Here is a 17,905-nt window from a genome sequence, read left to right as displayed (position 1 = left end):
GTATTGGCATAAACAGCTTAGTTATTCCATAGTTGTGTGTAATTTACTTGATTTTCTGTTGTTTTACAGTTATCTGATGAATGTAAATGACAACCACAGAAACTGACTCTTTAAAAAGAATTTTTGTTAATGTCCCTGGTAAATGCATGTTAATTTGAAAGATAAATTTTGGAGTCAAAGCTTGTGAGAGTATTTATAAATATTTTTTTCAATTATATAATTAGTCCTCGACACAACTGTGAATGAATGCTATCAAAATTTAGCTATCCCTCAGAAACCATATTTAGGATCTATACATATAGAATTGCAAAACTATATTTAAATTAAAGTCAACAACTCAACATTCAACAAACTGGGGCAAAATAATGCCAACTGTCTTAATGTAAATATACTTTTAGAAAATTTTAATGAGACAGCAACTAGATAACTAAATTCTCATTAGGCAAAAACATAATAGCAACAACTCAGAAGATTCCTGATAGAGAAAGGTACATAAATATGTGTTTGGTCAAGCTAGTTGGTTACCTATATATGTAAACCTTTCCATTACACGATTCTTTAATGCACAAATTCTTGTAGGTTATGATACTAAATTCCCAACAGGAGGGATTGAACTTGATTTAGACATAATCTTTCAATCAGTTTAATTAAGGTCTGGAACTGGCATGTTAATGTCAGTAACTGCTTGTAGTCCTTTGTTAACTAGTCCCCTACCAACAAAGTCAAAGGGGACTTTAGATTTGCACTCTGTCTGTCTAACTGTCCATCCGTCATATCAGTATTTGTGGAGCCTGCAACTTTTGTTGCAGAAAGCTCGACATAGGGGTAGTGATCTGGCGGCGGCGGCAGTGTTAGCTCACTTCTTCAAAGCTTTATATTTTAAAAGGTAGAAGACCTGGATGCTTCATACTTTGTATATAGATGCCTCATGTTACGAACTTTCTGTCAGTCACACAGTCCAATGTCCTTGACCTCATTTTCATGGTTCAGTGACTATTTGAAAAAAAAGTTAAGATTTTTTGTAATGTTAAATTCTCTCTTATCATAAGTAATTGGATAACTATATTTGGTTTGTGCATACCTTGCAAGGTCCTCATGCCCGTCAGACAGTTTTCACCTGACCTCAACCTCATTTCATGGATCAGTGAACAAGGTAAAGTTTTGGTGGTAAAGTCCATATTTCAGATACTATAAACAATAGGTCTAGTATATTCAGTGTATGGAAGGACTGTAAGGTGTACATGTCCAACTGGCAGGTGTCATCTGACCTTGACCTCATTTTCATGGTTCAGTGGTTATAGTTAAGTTTTTTGTGTTTTGGTCTGTTTTTCTTATACTATATGCAATAGGTCTACTATATTTGGTGTATGGAATGGTTGTAAGGTGTACATGTCTAGCTGACAGGTCTCATCTGACCTTGACCTCATTTTCATGGTTCAGTGGTCAAAGTTAAGTTTTTGAGTTTTGGTCTATTTTTCTAATACTTTATGTATTAGGTCAACTATATTTGGTGTATGGAAATATTTTATGATCTATATGTCTGTTACGCACATTTTATTTGACCTTTACCTCATTTTCCCTGTCCATTGCTAAGTGTTAAGTGTTTGTGCTTTGGTCTGTTTTTCTTAATTTATAAGCAATTGAAGAATTGTTAGCTGTACATGTCTGCCTGGCATGGTTCATCTGACCTTGACCTCATTTTCATGGTTTCTTGATCAATGTTTCGTTTTCTTGGTTAATGTTGAGTTTATGTGACAGTTGTAATAAAGCTTTATATTTACCGGTAGGTCTATCAACATAACATCAATGATTAGTAAAGAAGGCGAGACATTTCAGCGTGTGCACTCTTGTCTATACTAGTTAGCTCACCTGGCCCGAAGATGGGCTGGGGGTTAGTTAAACATAGGACCCTAAGGGAAATACATACAAATGTCTTCTTTTATCGGAATGGAATGAAACCAAACATGGCATAAATGTACCGTATGAGGGGCTGATCAAGTGTTGATACTTTAAAGCTGATCTTTCATCTAAGATGGCCACCAGGGGGAGACTTAGTTTAACATAGAACCCTTAGGGAAATACATACAAATGTCTTCTTTTAGTGAACCCCTGAATGGAATGAAACCAAACATGGCATAAGTGTTCCTTATTGGGTGCTGATGAACTGTTGCTACTTTGTTGCTGATTTACTGTTGAAGATGGCAACCAGGATTTTAATTACTGTATTAAATTATGGGGCCAATATTAAACCAAATTTGGCCTCAATCATTATTTGGGTATCTGTTATGATTTTTATTTATTTTTACATGATTTCCAAAACCAAAGTGGAGTCAGGTGAGCAACAAAGGCTCTTGAGAGCCTCTAGTTTTCTTAATGCTTGAAGATATTGTTTTGATATTTGGGGTATTGTTTTATCATGAAAAGTTACAGAGCAAATTTGAATTTCTTTCTGGTCTGATGATTTTGGGTAAATTATAGTCCTTACGAGTTAAAAAATTCCCTGAAACAATCAGTTTTCTGCACTTTGGGTATATAGTTTAATCATGAAAAAGTAACAGTTCAAGTGTGAATTTAGTTCAAGTCTGATGATTTAATGCAGAGTTATGGTCCTTGGACTTAAAAAAGCACTCAAATTGTCAGTTTTCCCCACTTATTTTTGTCATGTTTAAAGATATCGATTTGAAAATTGTGATACAGTTTTATCATCACAAGTGAGATCTAGTTCGAATTTTGTTCCGTTCTAATGATTTCGTGCAGAGTTATGGTCCTTGGATATAGTTTTAACCATGACAAGTTATAAATCAAATTTGAATTTTGTTCCAATACAATGAATCTTTAATCGCTAGGGGACTATGTATTTCCATGCAATGCACACAGAATGCCTGTTCATGTATCATTGTCATTTTGCTTAGTTTCTTTTGTTACTATTATGACATCAGACTCAGACTTCTTTTAAAACTGAGTTTTACTGTGGGTATTGCTATGCGTTTTTTTATTCTACACTGGCTAGAGGTATAAATGGAGGGTTGAGATCTCACAAAACATGTTTCACCCGCCACATTTTGCGTCTGTCCCAAGTCGGGAGCCTCTGGCCTTTGTTAGTCTTGTATGTTTTTTAATTTTAGTTCTTTTATATTTTTTTTGGAGTATACTGTGACATCCATATATATTTAGGGGCCAGCTGAGGACCACTGTCCAGGCTCCGGATGCAGGATTTTCTCGCTGCGTTTAAGACTAATTGGTGGCCTTTGGTTGTTGTCTTCACTTTGGTCAGGTTGTTGTCTCTTTGACATATTCCCCATTCATTCTCAATTTTATGTAGATGTGCATATGGTCAGCAAGTTGTTATTCAATTTTTTTTTAAAACTGTTGTCTTCACAACTCCTCTGACAACTTCTCAACAGAATTTTATGAAATTTGTAGTTAAAGGGGGATATAATATGTAGTTGTGCATATCCATAAGATTTTTTATCAATTCAATTTTTAAGGAGTTATGAGTCTTTTGAACTAAGGAATATGGTGATACTTTGTTTGCCAAGTGTCAATGTGGGGGCATGTGGAATGTGACCATGCTCAGAAAGATTAAGGTTTACCATTTACTGTCTGAAAATAACAAACTTGATCACATTCTATAAGATCAAGTGACTCTTGCCATTATTGGCAAGTGGAGACAAATTGGAAACAGTCGGCTACTCTTATTTTTGTATAAACTTCTCTTCAAAAGATGTTTTTAATGACAATCATATCAAATGAAAAAAATGTATACAAATATTGCACAATTAAGAATTCAAAATGCCCTTCAGATCAACATTATTGAGTATTAAATCCTTTTCTTCAAATATCTCATTCCTAGCTTGACACTTCTCCATATGTCTCTGTAGATGAAATTTACGTCCGAAAGTTTTCATACAAAACTGACATTCAAAGTCTCTTACTCCTGTGTGAATTAACAAATGGCGTTTATAATTCTGTAGTTTATAGAAAACTTTACCACACTCCTCACATTTAAACGTTTTTTCTTTCGTGTGCTGATATTCGTGTTGTTTCCTGTCCCCTTCACGTGCGAATGTTTTATCACAGAAATAACATTTGAGATTCTTTTGTCCAGTATGTATCAGTAGATGTGTTTTTAGATGAGCCTTTTGTCGGAATGTTTTCTGACATATGTTACAGGTAAATACCTTCATACCTGAAAAATAAAATAATCATGTCATACTTTTACTATTTTGTCATATATATAATCCTTATATTATTTTGTAATTTGAAGAATTGTGTGTTGATTGAAGGACTCTGATGTCATCAGGGTTATAACTGTAATTTGGTATAAAAATTTTGAAGTTCACGTCATAATGAATGTGTATACATGTATTTTAAAAGTTTCAAGTTGACATGACCATTACTGTGACAGACTATTACATGGAAAGAAAACATATTGGCTCTGTTCAATCAGGGCATAAAAACTTAGAAAATGCTATAATGGGCTAATTGCAACCAATCTTTAAACAAATAATGAATGTATATGCACCTTTAAAAATTTGTGTTGATTGCAGGTCTTTGATAGTCTATTAAATAAATACACAACTTTTATTGACACTGAACTAGTACACATTTTTGTTTACATGCCAGCTATAACCTGCATCTGATTAAGGGATTGTCTTGCTGTGTTGAAGACCATTGATGGTCTTGGTCTGTTTTCTGATTTGTTGTATTCTCTTTGACACATTCCCAATTTCCATTCTCAATTTATTTAGGCTATTTTTATATGAAGAAGGTACAGTTATACTGATCTCTAGATGTATTTTGATGCCTCATTGATATATGCCCTAAATTTCTTTTTTCATATTGGTATAAATTTTAACAAACCTTTGAGGTAAAAAAAAATCTCACTTTTAGGTATGAATGACAATGTATCTAAAAATTGGTAGGTGTAACTAATCTCAATATAATACATTTTTTCCTCAGAGTATGCTAAAATGACATCAAGCAATTTAAGCTATTCCCAATCAGGTCAAATTTGTTGTGTAATACATACCTGTATGAACTTTGAGATGTACTTTAAGGTTACTGCTATCATTGAAGGTTTTGTGACAGACATGACAAATATGAGGCTTTACTCCCATGTGTAACATTGTATGTCTTTTTAATGAAGACAACGAAGAATATAAATGATCACATATGTGACATTTAAACTTCTGGTAATGAGGATGTTCCTTCATGTGAAGCTTTCTTGTGGACTTGTCAATGAACACTTTACCACAAATTGGGCACTCTGACAGACTAGCTTCACCTGGTAGACAGGGATATCCTATAATTAAAAAAAAGGATGCTTTTAACATTTATATGCAAATTCTGTATAAATATAATTAATCAAAAATAAATTAAAAAAGCAGATATAAATTCAAAATGGTGAAAATCTTATAGAGTCGCGTCATATTAACCTTTATTTGATGCTAGGGCAACAACAAAGAAAATGTATTCTATCCATTATACAACACAGAAAGTTTGCAATCATATAACAATTTCAAATGCATGTATATATGTCTATTTTTTATATGTATGTACATAATTAAAATGAGACTTTCATAAAGTATTTGTCTTGTCTTCTCTTCTCAATTCTTGTCTTGTATCTCACTTTTTTTCTCACCAATAAATTACAATATTTATTGATATACTGTGGATTCATTTATTTTCATGGGTAAAAACTTTCATGGATTGAGGAAAACATCCATATTGTGGAAATTTAATTCAATGTCTGCATACATTCCCTTATAAGATTTGTAATTTATTTAACATTTAAATTTGTGGTTTCTTTTTACACACTAAATCCATGAAAATTGGCATCCAAGGAATATTAATGAAACCACAGTATAATATAAAATCTTTGAAAGCAGGAAATACCAGCTAACAATACCTGACAAAGTGGCATATTCTTTTGAGAACCAATACAGTAGCTCCTGACCACAGAACACTTCCTTGGTAGTGAAAAAATAAATATGTCTGCCTAACTGATGTGCTATGAGATTCTGGGTTTTCTCACATCGTGCGGGTTTCAAAAACATCATCCAATTACACTCATTCTCATCACTTCCATCAATCATCTCAGATCGGGTCTCCAAAAATATCTAGGGAAAACGTTATATAAAATGTATACATCTAAAATTTGGGATTTCAAATTCATACTTAGGTTAGATAAAAAACATGACTGTTCCCTTCTGCTGCTGTTCTTGAAATAATCTCTAACATTTATGAGATCAACAATTGCAAATGGATTCATTATGCATTCATGTAAATATTTTATAACATTTCAATTTATTTCAAACATATAGTAACACTTCATCACATAGCAAGACTAGCAGAATTTGCATCCCCATGTGGTGAAAGTGACAATTTTTTCCTCATTTTCATTGGCAGTCAAAAATATCTTCCTCCTTTAACTAATGACCTAATTCATTGTTTTACTTATTCTTGTAACGCTGTCAGACCAATTCACTATTTCAGATAATACAGCAACAAATCAAGTTATATTAGAAAATAAAATATACAACCATTTGCTAAGCCTAGACTTCCATAAGTTGAAGCACAATTGAAAAAAACTTTTTACCACACACATATGAAAATAACACTAAAATATCTCAAAAAGTAAGGCTATATCTCTATTTATATATTAAACTAGAACACACCCAAAAAATCGTAATTCAGTGGTTGTCGTTTGTTTATGTGTTACATATTTGTTACATATTTGTTTTTCATTCATTTTTTGTACATTAATAAGGCCGCTAGTTTCTAGTTTGAATTGTTTTACATTGTCAGTTCGGGGCCTTTTAAAGCTCAGTATGCAGTATGGGCTTTGCTCGTTGTTGAAGGTTGTACGGTGACCTATAGTTGTTAATTTCTGTGTCATATTGGTCTCTTGTGGAGAGTTGTCTCAACATGGCAATCATACCACATCTTCTTTTTTTTTGTAATCGATGAATTTTGTAAAGATTTAATGACTGGAGAATTTCAGAAAAGGTATCAAAAGTTCACATGAATATTTTTAGCGCTTAACTGTATATTATGAACATTCATTACTATATAAATATAGTGTATTTACTTTCAATTCTAAGTTTTACTAATCGATCCATGGTGGTCATTGATATAGTATACAGACCCTCTCTATTTAATAAACTCTGTGACCGCCCTGGATAGTAAACTTGAAAATGATAGCAGATAGAATTCTGAAAATACACTTTATTCTTTGTATATGTATGTTCAAAGTATACAGAAGAACGCAAACCGGAAGTCTAATCTGACTTAAAATTTCGTCAGATGACCGGACAATATCCGGATGCCTTTTTTCTCGTTTTTCTCCCAAATAACTCAATCTGAATTATCATATGAATGGATGACAAATGCGACTATGTACTGTACCTATAGGACACAGAGGTGTGTTGATTAATTTATTGTGGAAAGAAGAGAAGCGACACAAAAAATGAGGTCTTCTCGTTTAATAGTATAGAAGAGAGTATATCAACATATACTTAGTTTCAAAATTATAAGGAACCAAATAATGAAAGATCTCAACTGTAATGCACACCCTTTATAAAACAATAATTTGGTAATTTGGAGTTTGAGTATTACAAATACATGTATTTGAATGTATGTGTTATCTATAGTTTTTTTTTTTTATCTGAAAACAAACATGAATGATTTTTTTATACTATTTGACAAAGCTGTCAACAAAAACAAACCTTCCAAGCAGGAAAACATTGAACAGTTTCTGAATTTCTTTCACATTCACTTTCAATTTTACCAGCCAATGGACCAAACTTTGTGTGAGCTGGGATATTTTCTTTAGTCCACACTCCTAAAATGAAAAACAAACATTACACTATGTACACTATGACTCATAAGGCAAACAAGACAATATTTAAATGTTCCATATTCAACATTTCTCACTTCAAAAAATTCCTAATGAACACCAACATTATTCGTTTTTAACTTATTTTGAAATGTAAAAATCTTTAAAAAAAAAAAAAAAAAAAAAACTAATACTTTTATCTATCTGGAAACTGTACACCATATTTCTATATTTGAACTACTTTTTTCTACAGTTGTGAACAAAACCTTAAAAAAATAATTTGTGAAAAGACTTTTTAGAGATGAATGGGGTTTCCTGATCAAAGTATATAAAGTGTTACTTTAAAATAGTTATAGCTACATTATTTGATCTCTGGTCCATAGTTGTCTCATTAATTGGCAATCATAACTTATCTTCTCATTTATATACAACCCTAGGTGGCCTTCAGCTGTTTTCTGCTCTTTGGTCAGGTTGTTGTCCCTTTTTTATCACATCCCCTATTTCCATTCTCAATTTCATTTCCAAGATACAATACAATCAAAACATAGATTATACTCAACAATAAGATATTTTTTTTCAATTACATTTTAGTTGTTTAAAACTTTCTTATTTCTATAATCTTAATGTTATACTATCAGAGTATCTAATATCTATTAATTTACACACCCAAATAAACATTATATCCAAATGTTGATGTAGGCTGCAGGGTCAGACAACTAGGTATTGATGTTCTGGCTTTAGACAAAATTGGAGTATCTTTTATATGATTGTAGCCAATCTTATGAAATTGACAATCTTCATTCAACATGGCTGCTTTACAGGATAGGCAATCTGAAGTGACAATTTTGAAACACATATCAATAATTAAACAAACAAAAAATAATTAAACAGAATTACACATGTATTTATTGAATATCAAACATTTTATTTTTAGAAAAGCACAAAAAGGAAATAAATAGTTATTAACTTATATAATGTTAATCAAAATCTTCCTTATTTTTGTCCTTTGTAAACTTGGTAAAACCTGAGCATGAGAGAGGGGGAGATACCTGAGTAGGAGGGGAGGTGTGTCATCCAGAATTCACTAAAATATAAATGCTGAATCCTGAATTTAAAAAAAAAAAAAACTTTCCCAGATTCAAATAAATTAACCATTAATTCCCAAGTTCTAATAAGTGTAAATCCTTAATTCTCACAACAATAAAGACCCAATAATCCTGACATAAAAAAGGTCCTTCTTCCCTACATACTACTAATCAACATGGACCTTTTAGCATCATGGTAATGTGATGCTATCTAAATTGATTTTCTTATAGATTGTGTTATGGATGTGATGATTTAATTTTTAGAAAAAAATATGGTAGTTCAAATTTCTTTTTTTACCAGGATGCCATATGAAATATCTGGGGAGAGCACTGCATGATAGTGTTACATAAATGTGTTTCTTTATTTTTTGCTATGTTCTAATGTCAGGCTATTGGTTATCCAATTCTAAACCTTAGATTTGGACCAATCAAACCTTATGTAGTTTGTTCTATAGAGTGGTCTTTTAAACCTGATAGCACTTAGAAGTACTCAAATTCCATTTTTTGACGCTTTTTGGTTGACTTGAACAAAATTGATGGTACATTTTTAACAATATGTCTCTTAAATAATTAAATACAGAAACTAATTAAGGAAGGATTGATATATACACAGCCAAGACAGAATCAGGAATTTTCATATTGATGCTGCAACTAAATATTGCTAAAAATCTTTAAAACACTTACACTGTTTAAACATATTTGGGACATCAGTGAAATCTTCCTCTTGGTCTTGTGTTAGCAACATTTGTGCCTTTAATGTGTTTGATTCTGTTATATCTTGGCAACCTGCAATAAAAAAAGCACCAATTTGAGCACTCTTCTTGCTTAAAATGGACCAGTTTGGAAATTCAGCTTCTATACTCTTGAATTAAATCATTTTGACTCAGTGTCCATGGAAATTACATCTACTCCAATCAGAACATGTCCAAAACAAGGGCATTCCTGCAGTTTCTTAATTTCTTTTCTACATATTTTTGATTATATATATGAAATCTATGCAACTCAAGAAAGGGAAATATCTTTTTATAAAAAAAAAACATGAACCTTCAGGTAGAAATATAATTAAATGTATAAACTATTTTAACTGATTTTATAGCTACTTATGTTTTACTGTAACATCCTGTCCCACATAAGAGCAAGGGGTATTGAGCCAGCAAACATGATTAACCTTGTCACATTCTTGATGTACCTGTCCTAAGTCAGAAGCCTGTATTGAAGTGGTCGTCTTTTGTTACTGTACATCATATTATTTTCGTCTGTTTTGTGCATAAATCAGGCCCTTAGTTTTCCTGTTTGAATTGTTTTATATTAGTCTCTCTGGACCTTTTTCAGCTCACTACACGGATGTGTTTTGCTCATTTTGGAAGGCTGCAATGTGACATATAGTTCAAATATATTTGGTCTCTATTGAGATTTGTCTCATTGGCAATCATATCACATCTTCTTATTTAAAGTTTTATATAGAAACAAAATAAATAAGAATTAAATTACAAAATTACCTGAATCATCTGTAAGGTGCATTGTATCATGGTTCACCAAACCTTCCTCAATGTTATTTATAGTTACAGATGAACTATGACCTCTTGAATTCAGAAAGTCAATGCTTTTGTTGTACAAGAAATGTTGCTCCTCATAAAGGGCTTCTGAAAAGTCAAAGACATTCATATGTATACTTTGATTTTAATAAGAGTATTTAAAGTGATATTATCAACAGTGTTCAAGATGCATGGAAAAAACCAAGTGAATATCAATCTTGACAAATAACAAAAGCCAAGGTGCAATATATTTTGTAAACAGAAACTTAGAAGTAATCATGGTAATGGCACAATGTGGATGAATATGTTTAAAATTGTTTAATAATAAGTTTTCAATATTTCCATGGATAGGTTATAATTTCATTAATTTCAATAATACTCATGTTTTTAATCACAACATATTTTTTTTTCTATTTAAAACGACTTCTTTAAATATTTTTTTTCCAAATAAATCTTTTTAAATTAATAGAGTTATTGCAAAATATGATAATTTCATAAATATTGCCAGTCATGCCAGGATATCATTAAATCTTGTATTTTAAGGTATAAATATAAACTTTGAAACAAAACTAAAATATTTTTTTTTTTTCTGTACTTTCATAAATTAATAAAATATGGAGATGCTTTAAACATACCAGACTGTTCAGACAAAAATGATTCATCCACCAATCTATCTCCAACATGTCCTATCTGGTCTCCTTCTATCTGGTTTCCTCCAGTCATGTCTGACTCATTTATCAAGTGACCATCAACATCTATGCTATTCCTGATAGTTTGATTTGGAGTCGTCTGATGACAAGTTCTAGTTTCACATGTTAAGTTTTGAGCAATTTCTACAGCTGAATTGCAAGATAAGATGTTTTGATCAACTGTATTATTATTTTGATGATCTGGTTGAATTGGATTAATAGGAAGTGGTACAAAGGAGTATGGGATATCAGGTAATTGATTAGAACCAGTTATATCCAGTATTGGTTGGTTGAGACCAGATCCAATTTGAGCATGACTAGAACCATTTTGCACAGATGTACTCATAATTGGTGAATACAGTTTTCTAGTAGCATCCAATTGCCCTTGTAAGCTAGATATTAAAGAACTCAAAACTGATTGAATGTGTTGATAATTAACTGTCACATTTTCTCCACTTGTAGATTTAATTAATATAGATCCTGGCTGTCCGGGTTGCTTTTCCTGTTGTAATATTGTAGTTGGTTCAAAGGCAGACATATCATTTTGCTGTGAACCAGCCACAAGTATCTGCTGATTTGTTCTGCTGTTACTATTGTCAGTGTGATGGGCTTTTTCAGAGTTATCTCCTTCAGTGGATAGTGTCATTTCATTTTCTATTAAAGGTAAAGAATGTAAGGTATGCGACTGTTTGTTAGTGTTAGATAATTCTGTATCTTTCCCATGTTGAGTTGATTCAGAATTGACAAGCTGACCAATCAGTGAAGTGATAACAGACAAAGAACTTGGTGACAGCTGAGTGATATTTGGTGTGGTCTGTATCCCTGTTGCACTTGACAAAGTTAGTCCATTTTGAACTGAAGGCAAACCAGGCAACACATTACCAAATGGAAGTGAAAAGTTGTTCATGCTTGGAACTGATGTATTGGTACCAGACATATGTGCAACTGTCGGTTGTAAATTGGTAGCATGTGGGCCCTGCAAAGATTGAGCAGACTGAAAACCAGCTATTGGCATGAACTGATTGAGAGATTGAACTGATGGTAATGCAGGACTGTTCCCTGCAAGACCTACAGTATTGAGACCAGTTGTTGACAGTGTAGTTCTGGACAGCGCAGGATTGGTCACTGGGTCTGACTGTAAGCTAGATACAGATGATGATGGTATTACTTGTTGAATCAGGTTAGTTACAGACACCCCTGTCATTGGACTGCTCATTTCTGTATGGGTATTAGACATCATGTCTTGAAGAAGAACTTTTCTCATTAAATTAGATGCAAATAGTTGAGAAGGTTTGTTTGATGATGCTAAAGTTTGACATACTGAAGTACTGTTTTGAACACCTAATTTATTTTTAGGCAAAGTTGATGATGAGTTTGTACTAGAATTTTGTCTTTCTGGTGATGTGCTATTGCCAGGTATATGATCTACTTCTTTTGGTGCTATTGCTACCAGTGAGTGTTTATCCTGTCTTATTTTAACTTGATGTGATAATAATTGTTTGATCTTTTGACTTTTCTTAGATGTTCTCGGTTTATTTTTTCCAGATCTGGATTTAGACTTGACAGAGGTCATGGGCAAACATCTAATTTCTGTATTACCAATACTGTCATCTATCTCCTGAATATCATTAGTACTAGATTCATTCTCATCTTCTAAAGAACCATCTTGTCCTAATTTTTTGTGTATAGACTTAGAAACTGCCTGAACTGCTTGCATCTTATCTGAACAGTCCTTGTCTTGAGGTAGTAAATATTCAATACTTTCATTCCAATTGAGATTCTGGCTGTGGTTTTGTTGGTGTAATGTAGCTAAAAGTTGTGCCTGTAACTGTTGACTGTCAGGTATCTGGGGAGATAGAGGCTGTTGACTATAAGTGACAGACTGTACTTGTTCTGATAGCTGGGATGTGTACAATGGATTATCAGTTGGTATGGATGCCAGAACCTGTGACAGAGCTTGTAATCCACTTTGTTGAATCAGTGGTAATATAGGTGGTAGTGTACCTAAAAAAAGTAATATCATTAAATTGAAAACCAGTCACTGATTTTTATACATTTTGTACTACTGATAGTGGTATTTCAAAGGAAGATTAGAGTGTTGACTGTGAATAATAAGAATTCATATCATAATAACTTTAGTCTCAGTGCCTGAATTGTGATTGATCACATCTACATGTACCTATACAGATTATAATAAACAGATCATGTCCTCCTATGTAACCATTCAAGCATAGCTTTACTGCTTTTTTTTAATGACATGGTGCTTTCGTTCCATTGGATTTTCTTTTCCAACAAAATACTGTTTTTTTTTGGTAGAAAAACTGTGTGAGTACATGTGAAGTACTGTATAGCGGGTTATTTTCACGGGTGTAAATTTTTCGTTATTTTCATTAAATTAGGAATACGAAATATTTGGCGGATTAAAAACTTTTATCAATACCATTGCATGTGCACTTTTAAATTGGCTGAATTTATTGTTCTATCTGCGAAAATAAACGAAAATTTACACACCGCGAAAATAACCCGCTATACAGTATAACATGTTTCAGTTCATTCTGTTAATGCACTTTATAATTTTCAAGTTAAAGATGTATCTTATGGATACACTGCTTCATTGTTTTGAATTTTAGACATCAACCCAATATAACTTTTCTTTTCAAATTAACCATTCAATCATATTAAGGACTCAGATTAATATCATTGTTTATATATTTTGGGGCTGTATTTCATTTTTATGCAGCCCAAAATACCATATCTGTTTAAAGGGGAATAATCCTTACAGAAATTTATTGTCTCCCATATTACTTTCTCTTCCATGTGCATGCAATAACAGTGTTCTATTGTCATGTATTTCATTTATTATTTCATTGTTATAACACAAATCATTGTAATCATTGTATGAAATTTAAAACCAGCAAGGGTCCATAATTGGATTAATAAAGTATTCTTATTCTTATATCTTAACCAAAAACTACAATTCAGTGTACAATTAGAAAAAAAAATTGCACTCTATCATGTCTATAATATATTTAACATTTTAAGTGAATTGAATTATTGTAAATAAGTTTTCATAGCTCATGACATTATTTTTAACTTTTCAGGATTGACAGATACACATGATTTTTGCCATTTTGAAATCTTGAGTGAGACTTGACAAGATGCACACAGAATATATATTGCAATTTAATATAATTTAATTTTGGATGTAACACGTCTTCTGATTGGCTAGTAGTGTTTTGTCTATCAGCTCACAGACATAATTTTGTCATCAATGTTTTTTCATGAATCATTACGGCTTCAAATGGAATTTAGTATTAATTATAAGGAATTACTAATATTTTTCTGTCTATTCAAAATAACATAAAAAATGTGTTGCACACTTTAAATAACTCACTACGCAGATTATCTAATGTGCACCACATTTTTGATATTATTTCTTCATAGACAGAAAAAAACGTTAGTCATTCCTTAAGTAATAGAAAAAATAGCAATTTTGAATTTTGCAATAACTTCATTAGAATTTCAGTGATCCACAAACTTTAAGATAAGGTGTGTTACATACCATGCATATCAACTCCTTCTAGTTTCTCTGTCTTCTCATCTATTTTACCAGTCAGTGGACCCATAGTAGCTGTGTCTGTAATCTAAAATAAAATTTTATTGTAATTTAAGTATTTTAAAGTCTACCTTCTATTACATGTATTATCACATTGAATATTAAATCTCTGATTAATTTCATGATGTCCATCAAGTAAAATAAGGGAAATATGGTTATTATGTAAATATCCTTAGCTTGAACATGTACATGTATATATATAGCTTATAAAAATAAGGAGATGTGTTATGTTAAACAGTTTGATAATTAAACAATTATCCAACAGAGTCGAAAAGGCGTACAAATCTAAGACTGGGATTATTTGCGGTACCACAATTTCCCAAGGATTACAAGAACTAATTTATATCCAAAGGACAAATTGATTTGTCTCGAAAAACAAAGTGTTATATACTACTTAAAATAATATTCAAGTATATAATTTTAAGATATTAGTCATGATTACTCAATAAAAGTGCAATTTAACTTCAGGAAAACTACATGTATTAGCATATCTTACTTGTTGAAAACAATATGGCGGATGTAATTATTCAAAAGGTAAACAACTTTAAAATTTTGCATACCAATTGATTTCTGGTATTAATATATGGAGTAATTACAAATGAATTGTCTCAGACCTTTTAATTCTACAAGTTAAAGCAGTATAGCACCATGTAAAATCATGTTTTTGGCACAAATAAATTTGCCCTTGGGATATTTATTTGTTCATGTAACCTCGGGAAATTGTGGTACCCAAATATTTGTAATCTTATGGTTGTTTGTTTTGTTTTTGTTGGTGTTGTTGTTCTTATGATTAATTATAATGTATAAATGGATCATGGTCCATACCAGGAACAAACATAGACCATACCAACATTCTCTATTTGTAATGTCTAATCATCTAAGACAGACATCAATATAAATAGTCTAATTCCAGTAATAACTGAGACTACTATAACAGTAGTCTCAGGTACAAATGTAATATTAACAGATTAAGGTTCATCATAACAAATGGACAAATATGGCCGTATTTTCACCTCAAAAACTGCTCTGTGTACAGACTTACCTGTGCTGTTTGGAAAGTTTTAAGGCCTAGCATACACTAGATATATAAAAGTTAAATGCATTTTGTGTTTAAGAAAGATAAAATCTTTCTTGGTTTTTGATGGGCATTTTTTTTCCTTTCTGCAGAAGGTGTAAAAATAAACAAACACCTGAATTACTTTCTGTACTCAGAGTAGTTTTTGGCATGTAAATACAGCCATATTTGTTCGTTTGTTATGATGAACCTGGTTCATGGTGATTGAGGGTATCAGGTCCGTTCGCGCCCAATATAGTTTCGCACCCTACACGTTCGCACCTCACATTTTCGCCCCCCGCGTCCGTTCGCACCCTACATGTTCGCGCCCAATTTTTAATAAAATTTAAGTTAAATTGTTAGCATGGTTAGAAATTATTCATATGAATATAACAAATGATTGTATTCTATTTGAATAAAATTTGAGAATTTATTGAATAGATTTTTTTTTTATCAATCTGATGATTGATTATTAAATGTTGATTATATATGATTATTGCTAATTGGTATTTATAAACAGCCTAATTTGGTGTTATTGTTTACTGTTGTTTATAAATCATGATTGTTGTTTTAAATTGCTTTGATGTAAATACTAATAAAATAAATATTAATTATAGCAATACACTTACCATGCATACCAGTTGTTCAACATGTTGTCAGATTCACACTTAATTGACTAGAAACAGTGAAAAACAAATTATTTCAATACACTAACCAAAACACGATTAAGAATTATTCAACACATAAATGAAATAGTTGTTATCAGAATAACATAATCCGACTTAAAAACAAGGACTTTTTTTTTATATAAACTTGTCATGACACAAAAAAACTTGTCAGTATCTCGAATTATTTAGAAACAATGGCAAATATATTTATACCAATACACCTCCAAAAAATCGGTAAAATTGGGTGCGAACGTGTGGGGTGCGAACGAACTTTTCGCACAATTCGGGTGCGAACATGTGGGGTGCGAAAGTGAATGGGGGCGAATGTGGAAGGGTGCGAACGTGATTTGGAGCGAACAGACCCGGATTCGTGATTGAGAATGAGAATGAGTGATTGTAGTGTATAATACAGTGTATTTACTAGGCCATGTTTTATCAATTTGTAATGCATTTATGTTTTCAGTATTTTGCTTGGATAATAACTGATAAGTATGGAGTCAATGCATACTCAAAGATTCTTAAAAATGCTTAAAAAGTGTATTTCAAAATTCATTGTTTTGGCATTACATGAACCGGAAATGAATAGAAGCATATAATATTACTACAATTCTGGACGAACATCAATTATTTCCGTGCTTGTGTCGACGTATATTTGTTACACATAACAGAAGTTCCACTGGGAACTTTGTTCTACTTTTGTTACAGAAAACCATCAACATGCTGATGTTTACTTTCCGGCCTGGTAGACCAGTTTTAAATAAGTTGATATGGATTTTTTTTTATCAAAACATAGATTCACAAAAAATTATTGATCAATGTTGTTTTCGATACCTTTTGTTTGGTCATAAAATTACGAATTTTCATATTATTTTTTCTTAGCAAATTTTCTTTATTTTTAGTTTGTACAATTAAGTTTTTTGTTTTTTTTTTTAAGATAAAAAAAAGATTTATTTCAGATGTGGCCGGGTATCATATGCAAGGAGCACATCGTGAGTGAGTGCACCCTTGAAGGTTTCTGCAGTACTTCAGAAAGTGTTTTAGTAATTTCTGGAGTCTCTGATGGTTTTAAAAAAAAGTAATTATAGCTGTCTTTATAACACTGATTGAATTTGTCTGTAGGATTTTGTATGGGTAGATCTTGTGGTAGACTGACTGTTGTGATTATGCCATGGAATGGCTATATTTCCATTATGGAAGGCATTTCACATTTTATCGTCCTTCCATACGCCTATATCACCCTGCTCTGTCGCTCAGTCGTATCAAGACTTCAAAACGAGACCAGGCATTATCAGCGACGTCACAATGTGAGAGGAGAAGTTATCAGCGACGTCACAATGCGAGAGGAGACGTTATCAAGCTTGCTTTCGTCAAGCGTAAAACGGTCTTAGGGAGAGAAAAAAAGATCATTAATAGAACGA

At 32.0% G+C, this 17,905-nt stretch overlaps 1 protein-coding gene across 1 annotated transcript; it reads right to left on the bottom strand.

The window, feature by feature from the left end:
* Positions 1–3,716: 3,716 nt before the first annotated feature.
* LOC139490669 (uncharacterized) lies at positions 3,717–17,658 on the bottom strand. The gene is made up of 10 exons (XM_071277584.1): positions 17,641–17,658; positions 14,712–14,793; positions 11,096–13,153; positions 10,425–10,568; positions 9,610–9,711; positions 8,507–8,671; positions 7,731–7,846; positions 5,912–6,122; positions 5,033–5,305; positions 3,717–4,189 (listed from the first exon to the last, which is right to left on the bottom strand). Exons 2-10 carry the CDS (start codon positions 14,773–14,775, stop codon positions 3,780–3,782), a joined length of 3,543 nt encoding a protein of 1,180 aa, XP_071133685.1. The 5' UTR covers positions 14,776–14,793; positions 17,641–17,658; the 3' UTR covers positions 3,717–3,779.
* Between the last annotated feature and the right edge of the window lie 247 nt (positions 17,659–17,905).

This window comes from Mytilus edulis, chromosome 10 (assembly GCF_963676685.1).
Source record: "Mytilus edulis chromosome 10, xbMytEdul2.2, whole genome shotgun sequence".
In the NCBI taxonomy this organism is placed as follows: Eukaryota; Metazoa; Mollusca; class Bivalvia; order Mytilida; family Mytilidae; genus Mytilus; species Mytilus edulis.
This window is presented reverse-complemented; position numbering and strand designations above follow the sequence as displayed.